We start from the raw sequence: 19,492 nt of genomic DNA on the forward strand, positions 1-19,492 counted from the left end.
TGCCACAGGCTGAGCTTCCCCCTGCTGGAATAAAGCTCACCCTCGTTTCCCAAGAGGTCTCGTTCTCCTTCCTGGCCCTGGCCTCGGCTCTCTGCCGCTCCTCAAGCGCGTGCTTGGCAGCCGTGGCTGCGTCGATGTCTCTGATCTTCAGGTTGTAGGTGACATCCTTCCATAAGCTTCAAAGAGAAAGGGCAAGGGAGACTTTTAAGGGAGCAGAGTGCTACAAGTTGGAGACAGAGCAGCGAATAAAGGTAGATCTCAGGTTAGGGAAAGGGCAGAAATGCCCTTAGGATATTTGATACTTGTGCTGTTATAGCAGGAGGGAGGAGGCTGTGGTGGAGCTCTCCAGACCTCCCTGAACATTTGATCCCAATTAGGATGTGACTGAGAACTCCAGGTCTCCTCTTCCCCCTTAACTCCCCAGCCTGCCTGTAACCTGGGCTCAGGGAGAGCAGAGCATGCAGTGCTTGGATCAGTGCAGCTTTAGTCCCTGCACTGCAAATTGGAGTCTAACTAAAATAAAATCTTAATGTTCCCAGTTAACTGAAGTTCTTACCAGCGAGACTCAAAGTCGTCTTGGTCCTCCAATTTCCTTACCTTCTTCTTTATTGTAGGCATTTTCTTGGTATCTATAAAGACAGCATTCTCCTGGAGTGGAAGATGAAAAAGAAATAAACCTATTCAGTTCTTTAGCTAGACTTCACATTTTCTACACTCTAGTGCACTGGTTAGCAGGAAATACATGAAACATGGTAATTCTTCAGATTCTCTTCTTGTATAGAAATCAAGCTTCCTTAAGAATAAATGAACAAGTTTTATCCCCAGTTCAGCATTCATTTGGACAGCTTCATAGGAGGTTCCAACTATGAGTGTTTGTTTAAAATAAAATACCAAGCCTCCAAAACCACCCCAAACCTCCCTAAGTACAATCTTGTGTTTCTGATGAAAAGAGAAAAAAGAAAGTAAGCTGTTACCCCTGTGGAGTACTTTGCATACATGACCCCATTCCATTCTCCTTCAATGGAGCAGAAGGGTTTCTTGTCATTTGGAGAACTAAAGAGAAACAAACAATCATTTCTCAGCTGTATTACTGCAAGTGAAAAATCCTAAAGGATCAAAACCTGGTAAAGCCTGGTTTATATCAGCCAAAGAGTCCCTGCCCAGCACAGAGGAGAGGAGGGTTCTGCTCATAAGGGGGCAGTTTGGCATGAGTGAGTTACATAAACCTTCACAGGAAGCACTGATCAGGGTAAGCCAGGCCTTGCCCGAGGGCTGGAGCTGCATTTAGAGTTTAGGAAAGCAGTTACAGGCCTTCCAAACAGATTTAGGGTGGTGAGTTTAAGCTTAAAAAGGTTTCCAGGCTACTGGGAAACACGAGACACCAGTTTTTAAATGGCATCTATCAATGTGTCAATGATTTAAAACCAAGCTAATCCTCATTTTTGTCAGCATCCACTTGCTGGCCTCACAGCACATCTCCAAATACGATGGGAATCCCCAGTGAAATCTCTGTGCTGGGTATGTGCACAGGCTTTACCCAAAATCCACCAAACCACAGGCAAAAATGTGGGAAGTTTGCAACAGACACACTATGAGGAATATCCCAAAGCTTGCTGCAGTTGCTGTGTTTGTAGGAAAGGTAATGATGGAGACACTTTTGAAAATTCAGGGCAGCAAAGTTCCCTTTGGGAATTGGCTGAGGATGTTTTCAAGCAGCATAAAGTAGGACACAGGCCTGTGCAACTTCCTCTCACAACCTTGGCTATAGAATGTCCAATTCCATGACAGTTAATGATGAGCTAAGTTCTTTTGGGTGCTGCTGCTTCAGCATTTTACACTCCTGACTGTCTTGTTAAAGCTGTTGGCATTTAAGGAAGGAAAAAGTGAGATGAAGGAAGCTGCTTACAAAATTTCAGCTGTAATTCTGTGCTTCTTCCCTCCATAAAATGGTTTTGTGTGGAAGACAATGGAAGCACTGTAACCTGTCTTTGAGCAATTGATGCTGCACTCCCCCCCAAGCTCTATCCATGGCACAGTGAGAATAGACCTGCAATTAGAAACACAGAAATGCACAGAATGATCAGCTCTTGACCAATAAATACTAAGCACGAAACATTACAAGGCATTAAAAATGAAAATAACAATTAGAACATTTACTTGCCTTCCATAGCCATTAGGAAAAGTCAAAATATAGTGTTCATCATGATCTAGGCATGTAACACACCCTGTTAAAGAAAAATACAAATAGATTTGAAAACATTTAGCAAAACCTCTACAGAACTTTTCATAATGATCTCATGAAAGATGCCATTAAAAACAGGTGCCATGAAAAGAAAGGTGGAGGAGTTTCATTTTTAATGGATGCTGAGAATGCCCAGCTTCTGGAGGAGGCAGGGATGGGAAAAACTGGGCCCTAGGTGTTGTCAGCACACAGAGAGTGTGGAAGGAAATCTCTAATTCTGATACATCAGCTCCAGTTACATAAATTCAACCATTGCTTACATTTAGTACCATGACTTTAAATAATTTATGCAAATTATTCTATGAAAAATCCTAGTTGCAGAATTTAATTTCTCCTCTGGAGCTCAGTTTACACACACATACCTTGCCCTATGTTATGAACCCCAATAGACATTCCTAGGAATTTGGACTTGGTCCATATGTGAGCATTGAACTGTATCCTCTTGCTAAAACACTCTGCATAAAATGCTGAAACTGAAAAGAGAGGCAGGGATTAAAAACAGCAGCACAAACATTGATACCTTTGTTCCCAAATTCATTCACTGGGAAATATCCCCAGGTGCCTCACACTTCATGTGTAACAGAGTTTGCAATTAGTTTCTCACAAAAGCAGTTTATCATTTTTCAGCCTTTATAAATATTCAGCTTTTAAATCTGGAGAGAAACTGTAAATCCAAGATTTAAGCCAAGAGCTGATTTTACTGTCCCCCCTCTCCTGGCCAAGGTGTTGTCACAACTTACTTGGAGGATGGTGAGAGACCTGCTCTGCCACAAAGGTGACGTTGCTTTTGCTGACCCAGGGGACTGGTCCTTCTGAGACTGGCTCCTGTGGGACAGGGCAGAGCATTCCATCACTCAGTGCCTGCAAACACTGCAAGCTTCCCATGGAAGCTGCCTCCATCTTTAAAGGCTTCTGAAAATGTACTGCAGGACTCAGTCCTGGATCCTTTCTAAAGGATCTACTCTCTTATTTTTAAGTAAGAATGTCTTTGTTTTAATTGTCCCCAGCAAAAAACAGTCAAACTGAAAGACTCATGTAGAAACCCAATTACAAAATAAATAATATTTAGGTAACAGAAACAGTTTTTGCTTTTGCTTCTGAAAAAGTCTGATCTGCATATTAATAATGATCAGATTTCATGTACCACAAAACCATAAACTAATATTTATTTCTTGTGGCAAAGAATGCAAAGTGTAGTTAATTCCTGCTTAGAAGCAGTGGAAGCCCAAATACAACACTGCCAGCAAACTGGAGTGCAAATATTCACCTCAGAAACAAGATTTCAGCAAACAGAGCAGTAGGAAGCAAAAGAAATGGGAAAAATGCATAGCTTATAGCCAAATAATCACATTGACCTGGATGTATGACACTGGGGCTACATGAAGCACCTCACAGCAGCACTTCCTACACCACCACTGGCAACTTCCTAAGGCAAGAGCCCCAAATGAGGGGCCAACAAAAGAAAAACAACAACAAAAAATCCCCTCTGGGCTGCACTGGTTTAAAAATAAAAGAAAAAAGTAAGAACTTTGGGAATAAACAAATTCATAATCAGTGCTATGAAACAGCTCAGGGAAAAAGGACACTTTCAACACATCACATTGTTCTTTAAAAAACAATAAATTTTGTTATGGAAGATTTGATACTTATGTCAAAAGAAAACAAGGAAGGATGGGGAGAATTGGTTAAGAAATTGCTCAAGTTTGTTGATTTTCTACTTAAGCACAGGATAATCCATTTCAAGCAGTGACTTAACAAAGCTTTGGGTTGCATCCCTGCATTGTGGGCTCCAAAAAAACACCACAAGAAACTCACCATGTCATCTTCAGTGCCAGGCAACACCCAGTGGCACCGGAAGATCTCCCCCAGAATGGGATTGTAAGGCTTCTTAGCAACTGACCCTTTCCTTCCTGCATGGAAAGCTGAGAGGTACCATTTCACCACCTGAACCATCCTCTCCTTGGGATCCTTCTGGTCACTAATGCTACAGAGAGAGAGACAAAAGGACAGGCAGAGTGAAATATAAGCAGGGACCTTGGATACAGGAAAGTTTTATGGGTGCTTGGTTGTTTTACAAGTTTGGCTGATTTGACTTTTTTTGAAGTTCCAACCAAAATCCAAGCAATATTCTTCAAAACTACCAACTTGTGGCAGCCCAAAAGGGCCAGAACCAGCAGGAGAAGCAGTGAATGCTCCTGTCCCAAAGTCAAATACCTGACAAACAAGTCCGGGTGTGCAAAGAAGTCAGCGTACATTTCCAACAGCGACCTTCTTTCCAGGATAAACGTTGGGAGAACCACCTGAGTGAAGGAAAACAACTCATCCAACTGAAGGTTTTGAATATCCTGTACAAAAGCCAAGTGTAACTAGCAAACAGCACCCACAGCATTGTGTGCTCTCAGCTGACTGGGAGCTCCAGCTCACCAATGAGCTCTGACATGTGCAGGTCAGCTGGCACCTCCTCCAAACCTTAAGGTTTAACAGCAACAGGCTCATCCTGCATGGATCCCAGTCCCACTCAGAGCACACCAAAAGCTGTTCTGAAGTACCCTTTCTCTGCAATTTCATTCCATCTCTGTGAGCACTGCCAGTTTTCAGTTACAAACACTCACTTGCAGTCCCATCCTGCTGCATGTCTCTGTCAGGATGAAGGTTCAGCTCTTCCCTACTGCCTCCCCAAGGTCCATCCTTGTGGATCTGCTCAGTGTGATCCACCATCACTTACTGTTGCTGACAAGGTACATGCTCATAAAGATTCCTGAGCCTAATTTTCAGCTATCCCAGGAATTCCCAGAACAGACACAGTTTGGATCAATTCCTATTCAGAACTGCCAGAAACCTTGAGCAGTTTGCCTGTGAGCTGCTGGCTGTTTCCCCAGAAAACTGTTATCTTTTTATTATCTCCTGTTCATTCCAGCCTGGACAGTTCAATTCATCCACTTAAGGAAACTTAAGGATAAGAATTGATCCCTCCTGTCCTTTCTCACTCTGGAATTACTTGTTTAAATTTATCCAAGCTGCTGGAAAGACCAACACCTTCAGAATGCTGCTCATTGTGCCTTCAGACAGACACTAGCATGAATCTCATCCATGAAGAACTCAACCCTTTCCTTGCCAGACCTAAGTGTAGCATTTCAAAATACACATGCAACTTATTTCCTCATTAAGATCCCAACTAAGCCAAGCTTTTCCCTATATGGTTACTTCTCCCTTTCACTTTATGTTTTATTGAATGCCACCATACCTTGGGATCTTGTAGCTCTTTGCTCTAGGAAGCTAAAGACAGAGTAACATTTCAGCATTCTCCCTATGCCAGCTTCACAAGCACTCCAAGAATTAGGTTCAAGGAGAACAAACAGCTACTTTCCATAGCAAACTATTTTCCCAAACAGATTTTAGCATCTGGATATACTTACTCTGCAGCTACTTTCCCCCTTTCAGTGAGAACTCCAATTCAAAACCACCATGCTAAAGAGATTACAGCTTAACCAGCTCTTAGAACAAATATGTAGTTAAATGATGCAACCTTTTTTTTACACAGAACTCTGGGTTTACTGCCCCTCCCATGCCCAGGAACCCCAGCAGGTTTACCTTGGTGAGGTCCATGCCTAGTCTCACTTGTGACAAGAGATGCATGATGACACTTTTGTGCTCCTCCACCGACTCTCCTTCCCCATCGTCTTCTCGGTCGTCGGGAGGATCAAAGAGATCTGAAAGACCAAAAAAATGGCTTTGGTTTTCCTCTAAACCTTCAAAACCAGACTGTATTTCATTAGCATATATATCCAAAAATACAGGTTTTAAATCCTACAATTCAGCAATCTTCCATTAGTAAGGAAACAGTAGATAAACCTCTTCCCATAAGTACCTTGCCATACACACACACACACACACACACAAATATTAAAAATCCTGTATATATTGACCCAGTTTACACACAGATTAACAATCAATAGCTCCCTACTGAAAGTTCACACAGGTCACTTACCAGCATCATTTGTGCCATTAGACATGGAGGAATTGAGGGACTCTGTGGTATCTGGACGTTTCAGGCTGCTCCCTGTGCTGCTCCGAGTCAGGACTGCAGCAGACCCTGAAGAACTACAGAAACGAATAAATTCTCACAGTTCAAATTAAGTAATTCAGACCAAATTATTGCCATTTGATATTCAGACAAGGAATTTAGTGATAGACATCAAGAACTGTGCAGTGGCAGACATTCATACACATGGTGCATGCTAATTCACAGAAAGCTCAGAATGGATTCCAGCTGGAGGAATGGGACAGCCTGCAGCCTCAGATAACACATGAAGGCAGAAAACAGCTGACTAATCCCTCTTTGGAATGTGTAGCATCTCTTAAAATTAATTTTTCAATTAGTAAAAAATGAAGAGTAAATAGAGATTTTGAGAAAAGGGTGCCAACTTCAAAGAATACCTTTTAGCAAATGTGTGAGGGAATTGGCCCCTTAGCAAAGGCTGCAGCAAATACACCTGGAATGCACCAGATTACAGCTCTGGGCTGGGGCCTTCCAGAGCTGGGTTTGTTAGAGTTTGTGAACATTTATCTGATGGAATGGGAAGGAGCAGAGGGAGAAACTGCCTCCCTCTACCTGTCTGTGGCTGAGGGCAGGGGTAATCTCACTCTGTTACACAAAGTGGCTTTTTAACCTCCCCCACCTTTTTAAAGCAATTTCTAAGCCATGCCCTTGGAGATACAGACTGCACGCACTGCACACTGCCAGCTACTTACTCCATGCATCGCTTTGGGGAAGAACTGCTCTGGTAGAACTCATCAGCATCATAGAACTCATCCTCACTGCTTGAGTAAGAAAAATCTGGGACTGTATTTGGAGACAGGTTGACATGGCTTGGAGAGGTGAGACTGCTGCTAGGTGCTGACTGCCCACTCCCTGTGGAGTATTAAAGATTACAGAAACAATAAAAATTAATTCTTTCAAAATCTACTTAAACAAGAATTGTTCAAATCAATAAAGACTGACGTGAACTCAAAAAAGGAACTTAAAAAATTAAAAGCAATAATTAGGCAGGTTCATAAAGAGTTTAAAAATTGACAAAAGGAAAATCACAAGGAAAATGAAGAGCACAGAACACCAGTAAAGTTTAAGGGACATGTTTTCTCCAATTACTGCAGGATTGCAATGCTGGGGAGACAAAGGGAAGCTGGTAAAACTCACACATATTGTGTATAAATGGTGGGGAGAAAGAGCAGCATTACTGGTTTTAACAAAACATTGAAATTGGTGTTGGCCAAAAGCAAGATGCAGGCCAATAACATTGTTTTAATGACTAATTACAGAGTTTCTTGGATTTCAATAAAAGTTCCCCAGAACTGTACCTGTACTATTTGGTGTTGGAGTCTGGTTCCCGAGCGATGCTACCACAGGTCCCACTGGCAAAGAGGAGGGTCTCTGCTCTGACTTGCACAGCTGAGCAGGTTCTAGGGGATATTTTGACATGTTAACCCCAAAATTCAGAAGGAGATTCCACATTATTTCACCTCACCTCCAAAAATTAAATCATTTTCTATACAAGCCATTTGGACAGAAAAACGTGTAGCCATCACTTTTACCTAGGTTCTTTTTTTATTAACCAAAGATGGCATTTAAAAAAAAAATAATGCAGTTGTTTAGCTAGAAAGCATTTGCAAGCCAGAATGCAAGCCAGTAACTGAGAGTAAATAAAACACATCAGTTTATCCCCAGAACCAGGTTGGTGAGAATCCTCTGTGCCTCCTGCCCCTGCTCAGCCCCTCTGAGCTGAGTGTGCAGCCACTGCTCTGGGTGGCTGTTCCCAGCCTAGCTGGCAGTGTGACAGCCTGGGACATCAGGGGGCTGTTCCCAGCCTAGCTGGCAGTGTGACAGCCTGGGAAGGGGCTGTTCCCAGCCTACCTGGCAGTGTGACAGCCTGGGAGGGCATGGTGCTGATCCCTGATGGCTCCAAGGGGCTGGGCTGATACACAGCGTCCACAGGGTTGATGGTGCTCTAGGCAAGAAAAAGAAAAGCACATTTTTTTCCCCCTCAATTAAAAGAAAATAAAGCATAGATAGCAAGAACATTGTGAGCATGAGAAATGCCCAAATGCAAGAGAGTGAATCCCTGAGAGAGAGGAAGTAAAACACAAATTGACAGTTGAGGACATGAGAAATACTTTTGAGGTAGGAACATTTTGATTCTTTACACAGACTGCACAATAAATTGGATTTGATGCAGATTTGAAGTGTCCTACAAAGAATTCTTATTTCAGGTTCTTACTTCTGGTATGCCACCCAATGTCCATTAATTAATAATGCATGCAAAGAGTGGAAAGTTAGATGCAAATTATCTGGCCAAAATTAGGACAGGTAATCAGTATTTAAAAAAAAAAAATTTCTCAAAAATTCATTTTGCAGATCAAGCCATAAATCAAAACAAGAATCATCAGCAAGCTTAGAGCCATGAAGCAGCTTTGCTGGCAAAATTCTTCCCAAAGCAAGCTGACAGTGTTCAGTGCAGCTCAGCAGAGGACACCTCAACCTACTTCTGAATGTGGGCACTTGGAAAATGAAGCACCAGGTCAATTCAATGCTCCCAGAAGTCACTGACTTCAGTCCATGTCCTTGGTTTTTATGCATGTTGGAAATCTGAACTGCCATGTCTTTTAATCCAGCATATCATCTAAGCACTGTTTGTTATTTGTGTTTACACACAACCACCAGAACTTCTCGGTTGTTACTTGAGTAAAAGGCACATAAAAGCCTTTTCAAACATCTTGCAATTTAAATGCCTGATCTCTCAGAACTATGAAAATTTTTGCTCAGTTTGCTCAGAAATGCAGTCAGTATGTTCATCTCTATCCTCTTTTTTTACATCAGTATTTAAAAGAAGTGTCTACAGCTATTCTCCTCTCCCTTCAGTCCATTAATTTCTATTTACATTCACACTGAGGGAAACAGGCTCATTTTAACCTTTTTCCCATTTTCCTACTAAAGGCAGATTCCTTTCCTGCCTTCTTTCCCAGTTACCTGAAATTCTGAACTTTATCCTACATTTGGATGTCTGGACAATGCTCTCAGACACATGGTGTGGTTCTTGGGGCTGTCCTGTGCAGAGCCAGGAGCTGGAGCACTATGATCCCTGTGGATCCCTTTCAACTCAGCACACTGTATGACTCTAAAAATCAGTGAAAAGTTCTATTATTTTTTTTATAGCACAGATTTCTTTAACTAAAAACAGACAATAATTCTCTGCTTATCACTAAAAAAAAAGAAAAAAATCTCCATTAAAAACATAAAAGTAGCTTTCTACAGTTTCATTGGTTTTACTACTCAGTATACAAATAATCCAGTACAGGCAATATTGTTCCACTGCATTCCAGCATAAAGGCAACGCCCCCAGTACTTCACCTCCCTGTGGAATTATGTATTCAACACAGGAAGGTCCCTGTCCCACAGAATTCACAGTTTAAAATGATGATCCCATCTTAAGAGTTAAGATTTAAAACCCAAGATGGTTCTATGATACACAGGATGCTATTGCTAGTTACATCTCCTTTATTTTTTAGGGAAACTAATAATCCACATGATACAGAACACTGGTATGGTAAAGAAAGAACAAAGTCACTCTGGTTTTGTATTCAGGGTTGTAACCTTATCCTTAGACAATTCTCCTTACTGCAACAAGAACCGGAGTTTCTTGTTGGATATTTTGAGGGACGCCTTCATGAGCTAGAAACAGCTGAAGGCAGACCTGAAAGTCTCCTGCTCTGAGTTTAATAACAATTGAATAAGAATTACACAGAAACAAGACTCACCCCACCATGGCAGCAAACAATGACTGTATTTCTGCATAAGTTTAAAGTGAAATCCTGACCTTTTTAGCCCAAGGTGATGTTGACCTCCACAGCATCACAATTTCAGACTTCACAATCACTGATCCACAGTTAATATATTCTTACAGAAAGATTTTTTTCCTCCCCAGAACAGGCCAGCCCACAGATAATGAGATCAGTGGCTAATCAAATTCAGACTATATCAAGCTGCAATATCTCTATGAAATGTCCTGGTTGCAGCCCAGATGTGCAGGTCACCTGTGCCTGTGGAAGTGTCTTCCTGCACAGCTTCTCTTTTCCAGGGGACATCACAGAAGCTGTTCCCTCACACTAAGACCTGAATTATGTTCCATCTGCAGGGCACATAATAATTCACCTTATTTATGATAAGCACAAAACTGAAATGTGCACGTGCATCTTCAGCCCAAGGTTCACACCAGAAAATCCTACTGCTAAATCTGTTTGTAGTGGACAACCAACCAAGGCCTGGGAATTACTGACAGGTCTAAGGAAAACACATCAGGATTTTCAGAGTTTTTACTGAAAACAATTTCCTATTAAAAGTATCTGAAATGTACTCAAGTGACAAAAAAAGAACAAAGAAAGAGAAACCACGTGTGACCAAAACCAAAAATGACAGAAGTTACATTAAAAATGCAGTAGTTCTATTAAAGAAGAAACATTGCTTAGAGAGACATTACACAACTCTGCATCAAAGGAGCAGCACTGTAGAAAAGACAAACTACTTGAAGCACACTGAGAGCAGATCTATTTCCTACACAGAGACACTTCAGACAGAACACAGGACTATTTCTATCCCAGTCATTTCCCTTTCATCTGTTCACATGGCAGATTTTTATCTAAGTGCTCAGTCACAGCACTGCTGCTGAAGACACTCCATCCAAAACTGACCACTCTATCCTCTAAAGACAAGGGTGTTAGGCAACCTCAGGAGCTAAGGACTCCACAGGAATTTTAACAAGACACTGGAAGCAGTAAATTAGAGAAAGGAAGAAGCATGTTGCAAAGTGAGTGGAAATTCAGGTCTCTGTTCACATGTTCTGCAGAATTAAAAGGAGATAAAGATTAGATTTAAACTTACTATAAGTCCATTTGCGTGCTTCTCCTCATTATTTTGGTCCTTAAGGAAAAAATGTTCAAAATATCAACATAACAATCTTGCATGACTTATCAGTTCTGTGCTAAGTGAGAACAGCGAGTTTCCCTCAGGAATGTTCACATTTTCAGCCATAAAATGCTCCTCACCATGTGATACAATAACTAAACTTGGAGGACACAATTCCACACACAGTCACTGCACCTCTGAAGATCAGCATTTTCTGAGGGCCTGTCCACATGAGTGCAGACAATTTTAAAAATATCCTTTCTGTACTGCAGAGTACAATTCTGATTTACAATGTGGGTGCTCCCCAAATACCTAGGAGCTCCCCAAAATATGCTCTGCAGCTCCTCTAAGTCCCTGAGAAATGAAGTTCTCAGTTTCTGTAATTAACACACAAGAAAGGCAGAAGTTTAAGTTGAAAGGTTTTAACTTTTGCTTTTTGGCATCCACTATATTTTAAAATGCTTTAAGATCATTCACTATCTCAGATTTTTGGGTTTTTTTTTGCCCAGAAGCATAAGTGAAAGAGCAGGCAATGTAAAAACCATCTGTCCCCAGGGGAAATGACACGAGCAGCAGAGCAGTTCATGCCAATCTGCAGCCAGCACAGTTTTAGCACTGAACAGCAACAGGATAAATTCTACTGAACACTGAGCCAAATCTCTTCCCTCCTGCTGCAAAGTTCATATTAGTCTGTACATCAATGCCTAACTTTATCCAGTGTGAACCTCAAAAATGTCTGCAGAGTACTCCCCTGGATTTCCAGTTACATTTTAAAGGAACAAGCAAAAAAAAAAGCTGTAAGAAGCATAAAGAAAACTGGCACATATTTATGTTTTGATACTTAATACATCCTTCCTCAGCTTATACAGTTGGCAATAGGCCATCCAAATTTCATCTCTGCTCGTTGACATTTTTCAAGTCTGGCTTTCCATGACAAAAAGAACACCACAAACAAAAAGTTCCACTGGGTTGCAAATTTACAAAACACATAATTTTTTTCCCAACACAAAAAAACCCCCATGCTGTGTCCATCATCTCTAAGACCTAGGAAATAAACCACAAAGATGCTGCATGAGCACTGGTGCTTGCTCTCCCACCTCAGTAATGCACCAGCAGCAGCATCAGTAAGGTAAGGATGGCAGAAATTCCACAAAACTGGGCAGGCAAGACTGGCCAGATTTGGGGTGAAAAAGAGAAGGGAAGGATGCAAAACTAAATATCTAAATTATAAAAGGTACTTCATAACACATATATAGCATACATTTCTAAGACTGAGGTTTACCATCCCTGGCAGAACATTTAATGTATTTTACATTAATTTATTTTACATCACACACATCAGCAGAAGTGGACATCTCCAGCTGCCACACACAGCCACAGGCCAAATGCTCCACCTTTTTTTATTTTGTATATTATTTTGCTCCCACTTTGTTTATTTTGACTGCTTTTTTTGATAAGCAATGAATGTATTATGACAGATTCCTCTTTAGCTGGTATTTAGTTCATTATTTTGGAAATGTCATGCGTCACCTCAGTAGGAGTGGTGTAATTACACACTCGATTTACCAGCAAGTTTAATGAAAATTTAACTGTCCAAATGCTAACACAGGTAAAAATCCATGAAACAGAACAACTGAACACAATTAAAAAAAGAAACAAAAGAAAACTCCAATTAACAAAAGTCCAGATTTGCCTCTAAGTTCCAAAATAACCCACATAACAAATGGCTGTGTGTCGGAAACAGAGAGTTCTAAGCATGTAGAGACGTGGTAACACAGATTGGCAAATCTGCCTGCTAATGAGAAAGGCACTGTGAAAGTAAAAATAGGGTGCATTTAAAAGATGATTTCTTTTCAGCAGTGTCAGTCAGCAGCCATACTTGCCCTACAGAGTTGGGAAAAAACCTGCAGAATCTTAAAAGGTCTCTAATGGAGAGCACAAAGCTTCAGTCAGGCACAGCACATTTTTACACAGGGATCATACACAAACAACTTGCAGAACTGTGGGGAAAAAAAAACCCCAAACTCCTCTGTATTATAAATTTTCTACAGCAGTAGGAAATCAGGATACTAGCACAGTTAATGGAAAAGGTGTGGGGGGAAGGAAGACAGAATTCCCTTGTAGTTAAAAAGTACAGTTGTCTGAGAGACAAAGAAGGTGAAGAGATGAAGCAGAAAAGAGGTTATTAAAGTATTGGGAGTTTTTTTTTTACTATATGTGGATCAACATCTTGCAATTAGCTCTGCATAAGGCACCCCTTTAACCCACCTTGGCTTCAACAGCTCCAAAAGAGCTTCAGATATGCTTTAGCAAATAACCAAAACAACCCCTCACTCCTTAGTGGATAAACTGACCTATTTACACTGGTTAATATTTAGTGGTACTGAAAGGACTTCAAGGTCTGATTTAGTGCAACAAAAAGCAAGTGTTAGCACCTTTGGAGGACTCAAATTCCACCTGCCTTTACACTCACATGGCACCTGGAGCAGTCAAGTACTGAACCTGATCTAAATGACTGCATCTGCCACCACCAGCTTTGTCCATTATCAGCAAAGCACCTAAAGAACTTCAAAATATGGTTTAGCATCAGCAGAGGGGGTCACATTTGTCTAACTCCCAATGAACTCACACAGAGCAGAAACAGGATTTGATATCCAACAGAAGAAAGACAACTCAGTTACCAGCTCTGATCAACAGCCTGAGAAGCAGATTGTAACTCTGCAATGTCACATTTGCTGATTACATAGCAGAGGTTTTGAAAAAGAGTAAAATTTCAAAGGAATTAAACCCCTGTGAAAATATGAACTACTAAATACATTTATAGAGTAATTAAGAAAAAATGACCTAGTAATTCCTTGCAGTTTCTCCAACAGCTTCCTCAATACAGCAAATCACACATAGATAAGAAAATCAGCATATTACTATCTAAGCTATCTACAATTGACTCCATCAAATCCCTAAAAAATGACATCTTGTCTACTGACTTCACAGTACTAAAACACCTGTAAATATACTCAGGACTAAATAAAAGCAAATTAAATACTGAAAGGCCTTTCTTGCTGGCACTGCAGTGAAGGATTGAAGTAGCCTCACTGCATGTTAAATAAAGACTGTGCTAGCTCCAAATTCATGTGGCACAAAACTATTTCAGTGTTTCAACCCTAGTGCTTGTAAAAAAGTTTTGGTTTTGTAAAAACCTCTTAATTAACAAGCATTTTCTTCACAAATTCTTAAGTAATAGATATGAAAATTGAATTTCACAAAACATGTACTGATCCTTTCAGTGAATGACTTTTGATCCTGTAAGATTCTAAACACTTCAGTTTTCCCTGCACTCAGAATTTTGTACAACATATCTGGCACCTAAAATGAAGAGTAACAGCAGTCTTGCATTTCAAAGCCACAAAAAGTAGCTGATTCAGAATTACAGAAAAAAATAGTAATCTAGGAGCCCATGCCTATTTCTGGATAAATCAGAGTGTGTTCTGAGTAGGTCAGCCTGAAATTCTGAAAATTCCTTTATTTCTTTGCAAAATATCACCTCTCTCCACTTTGGTCACAAGATACAAATCAGCAGCTCATAATTCACATATCCTAAATATAGAATGTTAAACCTGTAAGGGCAGAATCTGACAAATAGGAAATCCAAAACTCCCCAAATTTTAAAATCCAAAGAAACATGTAGGTGAAAAGCATAAGTGCATTACCCACACTGCATTCTCAAATGAAACAATTCTAACGTCAAGAAGTTCCAGCATCATGATGAACTTCACACCTGTGACAGACCTTGCCAAACCAGTTTCATTATTTCCATCATTTTTTCCCCTTTTTATTTGTTAGCCACACTCTTCAATGAAGCAGAAAGAAGAGTTTTGTTAAGTTCCTGTTCTGTCAACCTGACATTTGCCTGAGTTCTTTAGTCTAGCAGCAAACTCTGCAGAAGAAAGTTTATCTGAAAGAAAACTCAAACCAACGTGACAGTTACCATGAGCATTAGCAGGACAGTCTGCTGTGGAACTCAGTAGTTCAGAAACCTCATTAAAATAAAAGCAGAAATCAACTTATAATTGTTTTCTTGTTCCTGGATCATATAAAAGGCACTTTTAGGTTTCAATTAGATTAATGCTGCATCACTAAAATTCACAATAGTTTACAGTGTACTTACTTTAGCAATCTGTAGCAACACAATGCAGTGTTTTATTGATTCTACCATGCTCTAGGAAAAGAAAAACATCAAAAAAGATTGTGTTACTATCCCTTAATATTCTGCATTTATTAGTTATATAGAATATTGGGTGTGAACTAAATGGACACTCAGTTCTGTTGAACTCCTACTTTCACTTCCCCATTTTTCTTCCAGAGAAAAAAGCACAGCAGCAGAAAACTGAAGTTTCCAAAGCCACACACAGCATAAAGCCAGGATGTCAGGGTGAAATGGAGGTCAGCTCCAAACCCCCAGAGTGCTGCAGGCAGGTAAATCATCATGGAAAGAGAGGCTCAGAGAGCTGGGTTTGTTTCATCTGCAGAGGAAAAGGCTCAGGGAGACCTTTTCAAGGGGGATCAATATTTGACTGGGAGGGCAGGGGAAGCCAGAGCAAGACTCTTCTCATTGGAGCCCAGTGACAGGGTAAGCAATGGCCACTAACAGGAATACAGGAAAATCACTTTAAGCAGAAGAAAACACCTTTTATTCTTTTATGGATGATAAAACACTGGAACAGATTGTCCAGGGTAGCTGTAAAGCCTCCAGCCTTGGAGTCACTCAAAACCCAAACTAGATTTGGTCCTGAGCAACCTGTTCCAGATGATGGTGCTCTGAGCATAGGGTTGGACTACAGACCTGCAGAGGCTCCTTCCAACCTCAACTATTCCATGATTCCAAGGTGCTGGACAGAAACCTGAACACAGCACCAAAACCAGGCTGCCTCTGCCATCACAATGTTGGACCTAATCTGGATTCTCATTTTGCTGCAAAAAGCTTTTAAAAACTTCCTGAAGAAAATAAAGTGCATTTCAGAATCAATATATAATGCTTACAAAAATTAAAGAAACTTACACTGGTTGTTTCTTTGAGACCTTCAATTTTCTGTAATAGAAAAATCAAAACAGTGTGATTAAAGACAGAATTTCCAGCATCTGGTTTGACCTAAATACTGTATAAACACAATATTTTAATTTTAAACTGGGGGAGGGAAAAAAACCCTTAACCAACATGTTAAAGTCTATTTCCATATACAGACAATTTGCAAGACAAGACTGAAGTCAAACTGATAATTCAAGCTTAAAGATGACAAGGTTAAGAATTTCTTACCAGTGACATTTACCCATTAGTACTATACTTCCTTTCTGCATAACATCAACAAAAATGAAATGCAGCATGAAGATTCTAAGTTCATTTTGTACCCTTATAAAGTGCACTGAATGGTGGCACATTTCAACACTATTACACGAAGTGACCATCATTCAAGTACAATAAACATTTGCAGTTAAGCACAGCTTGAAACAAACCACAGAAAATAACAGTGCACACATGTTCCTGGCTCTTCCTAGGCCTCCAGTAAAAGTGCATCTGGAAATGTGCCTACTGAATTTTATCTAGAAACACTGGTCCATAAAGATTTCCTGTGTGGAACTGCACCTCAGGCATGCAAAAGGCATCTGCATGCCATGTTCCACAGCTGCGTGACCTGGTGCAGGAGCAGATGCTTCCTGTTGATGTCCTTGGCTCTGTCTGCAGGAGGCAAAATCACTAAACTGGACTCAGCACTGAACCTCTACTAATGCAATTACAGGAGCTCTTTGTTTTGATTAATTTGAGTGTCTCATGTGACTTGAGTCACAATCTTCTTGACTGTTGAATAATCCAAGTGTGTAAAGGATCCTTTCCCTGCACCAGGCATTGCAAGGAAAAGCCTGCAGCATCAGAGAAGAACATGCAGCTCTAAATCTACAGAAATGAACAGTCCTAATTTGTGGATTAAAGAGAAAACAAATGCAGTGACAGCCTCTCAGGCAATTCCTGAGAGGAAACTCTCAGTTATGCTCTAGATACATTCCTTATGCTCTAGATATTACTCAAGGGATGCTGTACATTTTCTTCAGGATTAATTGGCAAGAGGTGGTCAAACAAAACAGACTCAGCCCTTCCTCCTAAAAACTGGAAGACCTGGATCATGTTTATCTAGGATATATCATTTGAGGGATGTTATACCATGAAGTTTTGTTATATTTACTCCTGCTGAGAAACATGCCAACAGTTAAAAATTCCTTGGCTTTGTTTTTGTTTGTTTTTCACGTCTCTACGAGATTTCCAGTCTAAGCTTTATCAGCACATATCCAAAAAAGCATTTTAAATATGACAGCATAGAAGTTTTGAGCCTTTTAGGACCAAAATAGAATAGGCAATGCACCCAAGCACACAAATCTTGTTGGATGAGAGATGATGCAGCTGAAGGCGATCGTGCAGTCTCAAGGCTGTACAGCCAACTGGAGGCAGCCATCAGCAGCTTTGATCATTCTTTACTCATTTTTTCCCCAACTTGTTATAGAGTATTTACACACCAAATAAACTGAGAGCTCAGTCCCTTCAGTGACATCACCTTTGCTGAAAATAAGAAAGTGACCTCAGGCCATGTGATGCAATTCAGTGATGTTGGTTTCTCCCCACCCATCTGTAATTTTCCAAACAGTTCACTGAGACACTGTTATTCTTACACAGAGGTACAGACAAAAGGGTGATTTTATCAAAGATCACATGGAAGATTGAAAGGGAAAAATCCTCAAGACAAGCAGATTTCTAAGGCCTTTCAGGAAATTATGGAACCATAGTTTTTTCCTCTTTGGAAATGAATTCTTTGTGAGCTGGCCAAATTAAGCAGTGACAGTTTGCATTGATGCAGTGTTTTTTCACATTTGTGCTTTATGACCACCTTGCACATGGAACTTTGATAATTTAGACACTACAAAACTGAAAACCATAAGCAAGTATGTTGAAGATAAAACATGTTATCAATAAAAATAAAAAAACCCAAAAAACATTTACTAACAACATCTATCATAGTTTTCTCTTTTCATCATCCCTAGTCTTCGAAAACTGATGAAGATAAAATTTTAGTAAGACAGTTCCCCTGGTTTCAGTAATGAATACACATATTTTCATCTGACACACCAATTTCCTGCAGATCCTCATTTGCAGAATGCAGATTTACAACTGCAGAACACAATTTGCTATATTTAATCTAATCAAACTGCAGGCTGCTGCTGAAACTACTCCCTCTGCTTGCTGCTCATTGCATCTCTGACATCTGATTTTTAGGAAATCACTGAGAAAGTTAATTTTTCCTCATCCAACATGATTTTTGTCTCATTCAACAATCATGTGACTACAGAGGGATCAGTTCACCCAGCAAAGAGAGGCAGCAGAGGCACAGAGGGGGAGCTGACTCACTGCTGAAATCTGTAAGGTGCAACCCAAATCTGTGAGCTCAGCCTTGGATTTACTTCACAAAAAGCACTTGTTTTGAACCAAACAGCTTAAACAGGCTGCACTTGCCTCCCAAATCCTGTTAAGTAATGTCAGCTTTGTTCCAGCTTGCAAACATACACTTCTTTGCTATTCTGGTGCCTTTGAGTGCTCCAGTTTTCTTCTCCCTGATGTGTGGTCAAGATAACTACACCAGACTGAACAGAAAAGCTGTGCTGGAGTTCTCACCAGTAATACTGAAAGAAAGCAAGGTCCTGTCTTGTCTTCACCTTGAAACACCAGCACCCTCTGATCAGATCACACCCTCTCCTCCTTCCCTTCCTCTGCAATCAGATACAAACATTGTACCCCACCAGGAGATTCAGCAGAACTGGAGCACTGCTGGTTGTGCATGATCCCCCCACGCCCTGCTGCTGCACTTCTGCCAGAACAACAATGCAGCACAGGGAATTCATGAAAACCCCTGCATTTTCATCAGGCCTACATCTGCACTGTCCTCATCCAAATTCAGGAGATTACCACATCTCAGAAGGAAGACAGCCAGGAGATCTTGAGGCATGTCAGAACACCTATAACTGTGTCACCATCTTCAAAAGACCAAATATTCTGTAACTAAAAGCCAGCTCATACAATGCTCTTTGAACTTGCAAAACCAACAGCTCAGGTTTGAAATCCCTGGCCATAAACAGTTGCAGAACAGCACTCAGGTAGTTGGGAAGCACTTAAATATCCAAAACTTGTTTCCTTGGGAGGAAAGAACTATGGGCTTGATTTAAGAACCCTGCAGAATATACTCCATTCATCATCTGAT

General features: G+C 40.5%; 1 protein-coding gene across 6 annotated transcripts in view; it reads right to left on the bottom strand.

Moving 5' to 3' along the window:
- Nucleotides 1–19,492, bottom strand: part of OSBPL9 (oxysterol binding protein like 9) — a 57,043-nt gene that overhangs the window by 886 nt on the left and 36,665 nt on the right. For 3 of the 6 annotated variants that reach the window (XM_030226270.2, XM_030226268.2, XM_030226271.2), the window contains 17 exons: nt 16,255–16,284; nt 15,364–15,414; nt 11,175–11,213; nt 8,154–8,247; nt 7,601–7,702; nt 6,995–7,154; nt 6,231–6,343; nt 5,834–5,952; nt 4,457–4,542; nt 4,058–4,226; nt 2,983–3,067; nt 2,605–2,715; nt 2,162–2,225; nt 1,907–2,047; nt 975–1,053; nt 557–648; nt 41–176 (listed from right to left, as the gene is read on the bottom strand). In XM_030226270.2, coding sequence (XP_030082130.1) covers nt 41–176; nt 557–648; nt 975–1,053; nt 1,907–2,047; nt 2,162–2,225; nt 2,605–2,715; nt 2,983–3,067; nt 4,058–4,226; nt 4,457–4,542; nt 5,834–5,952; nt 6,231–6,343; nt 6,995–7,154; nt 7,601–7,702; nt 8,154–8,247; nt 11,175–11,213; nt 15,364–15,414; nt 16,255–16,284 — 1,671 coding nt within the window. Of the gene's footprint in view, nt 1–40; nt 177–556; nt 649–974; nt 1,054–1,906; nt 2,048–2,161; nt 2,226–2,604; nt 2,716–2,982; nt 3,068–4,057; nt 4,227–4,456; nt 4,543–5,833; nt 5,953–6,230; nt 6,344–6,994; nt 7,155–7,600; nt 7,703–8,153; nt 8,248–9,266; nt 9,373–11,174; nt 11,214–15,363; nt 15,415–16,254; nt 16,285–19,492 lie in introns of those variants that run through there. The other 3 variants (XR_003944620.2, XM_030226269.2, XM_030226272.2) reach the window with 3 other exon arrangements.

The sequence above is a fragment of the Serinus canaria genome, chromosome 8 (assembly GCF_022539315.1).
Source record: "Serinus canaria isolate serCan28SL12 chromosome 8, serCan2020, whole genome shotgun sequence".
Taxonomy (NCBI): Eukaryota; Metazoa; Chordata; class Aves; order Passeriformes; family Fringillidae; genus Serinus; species Serinus canaria.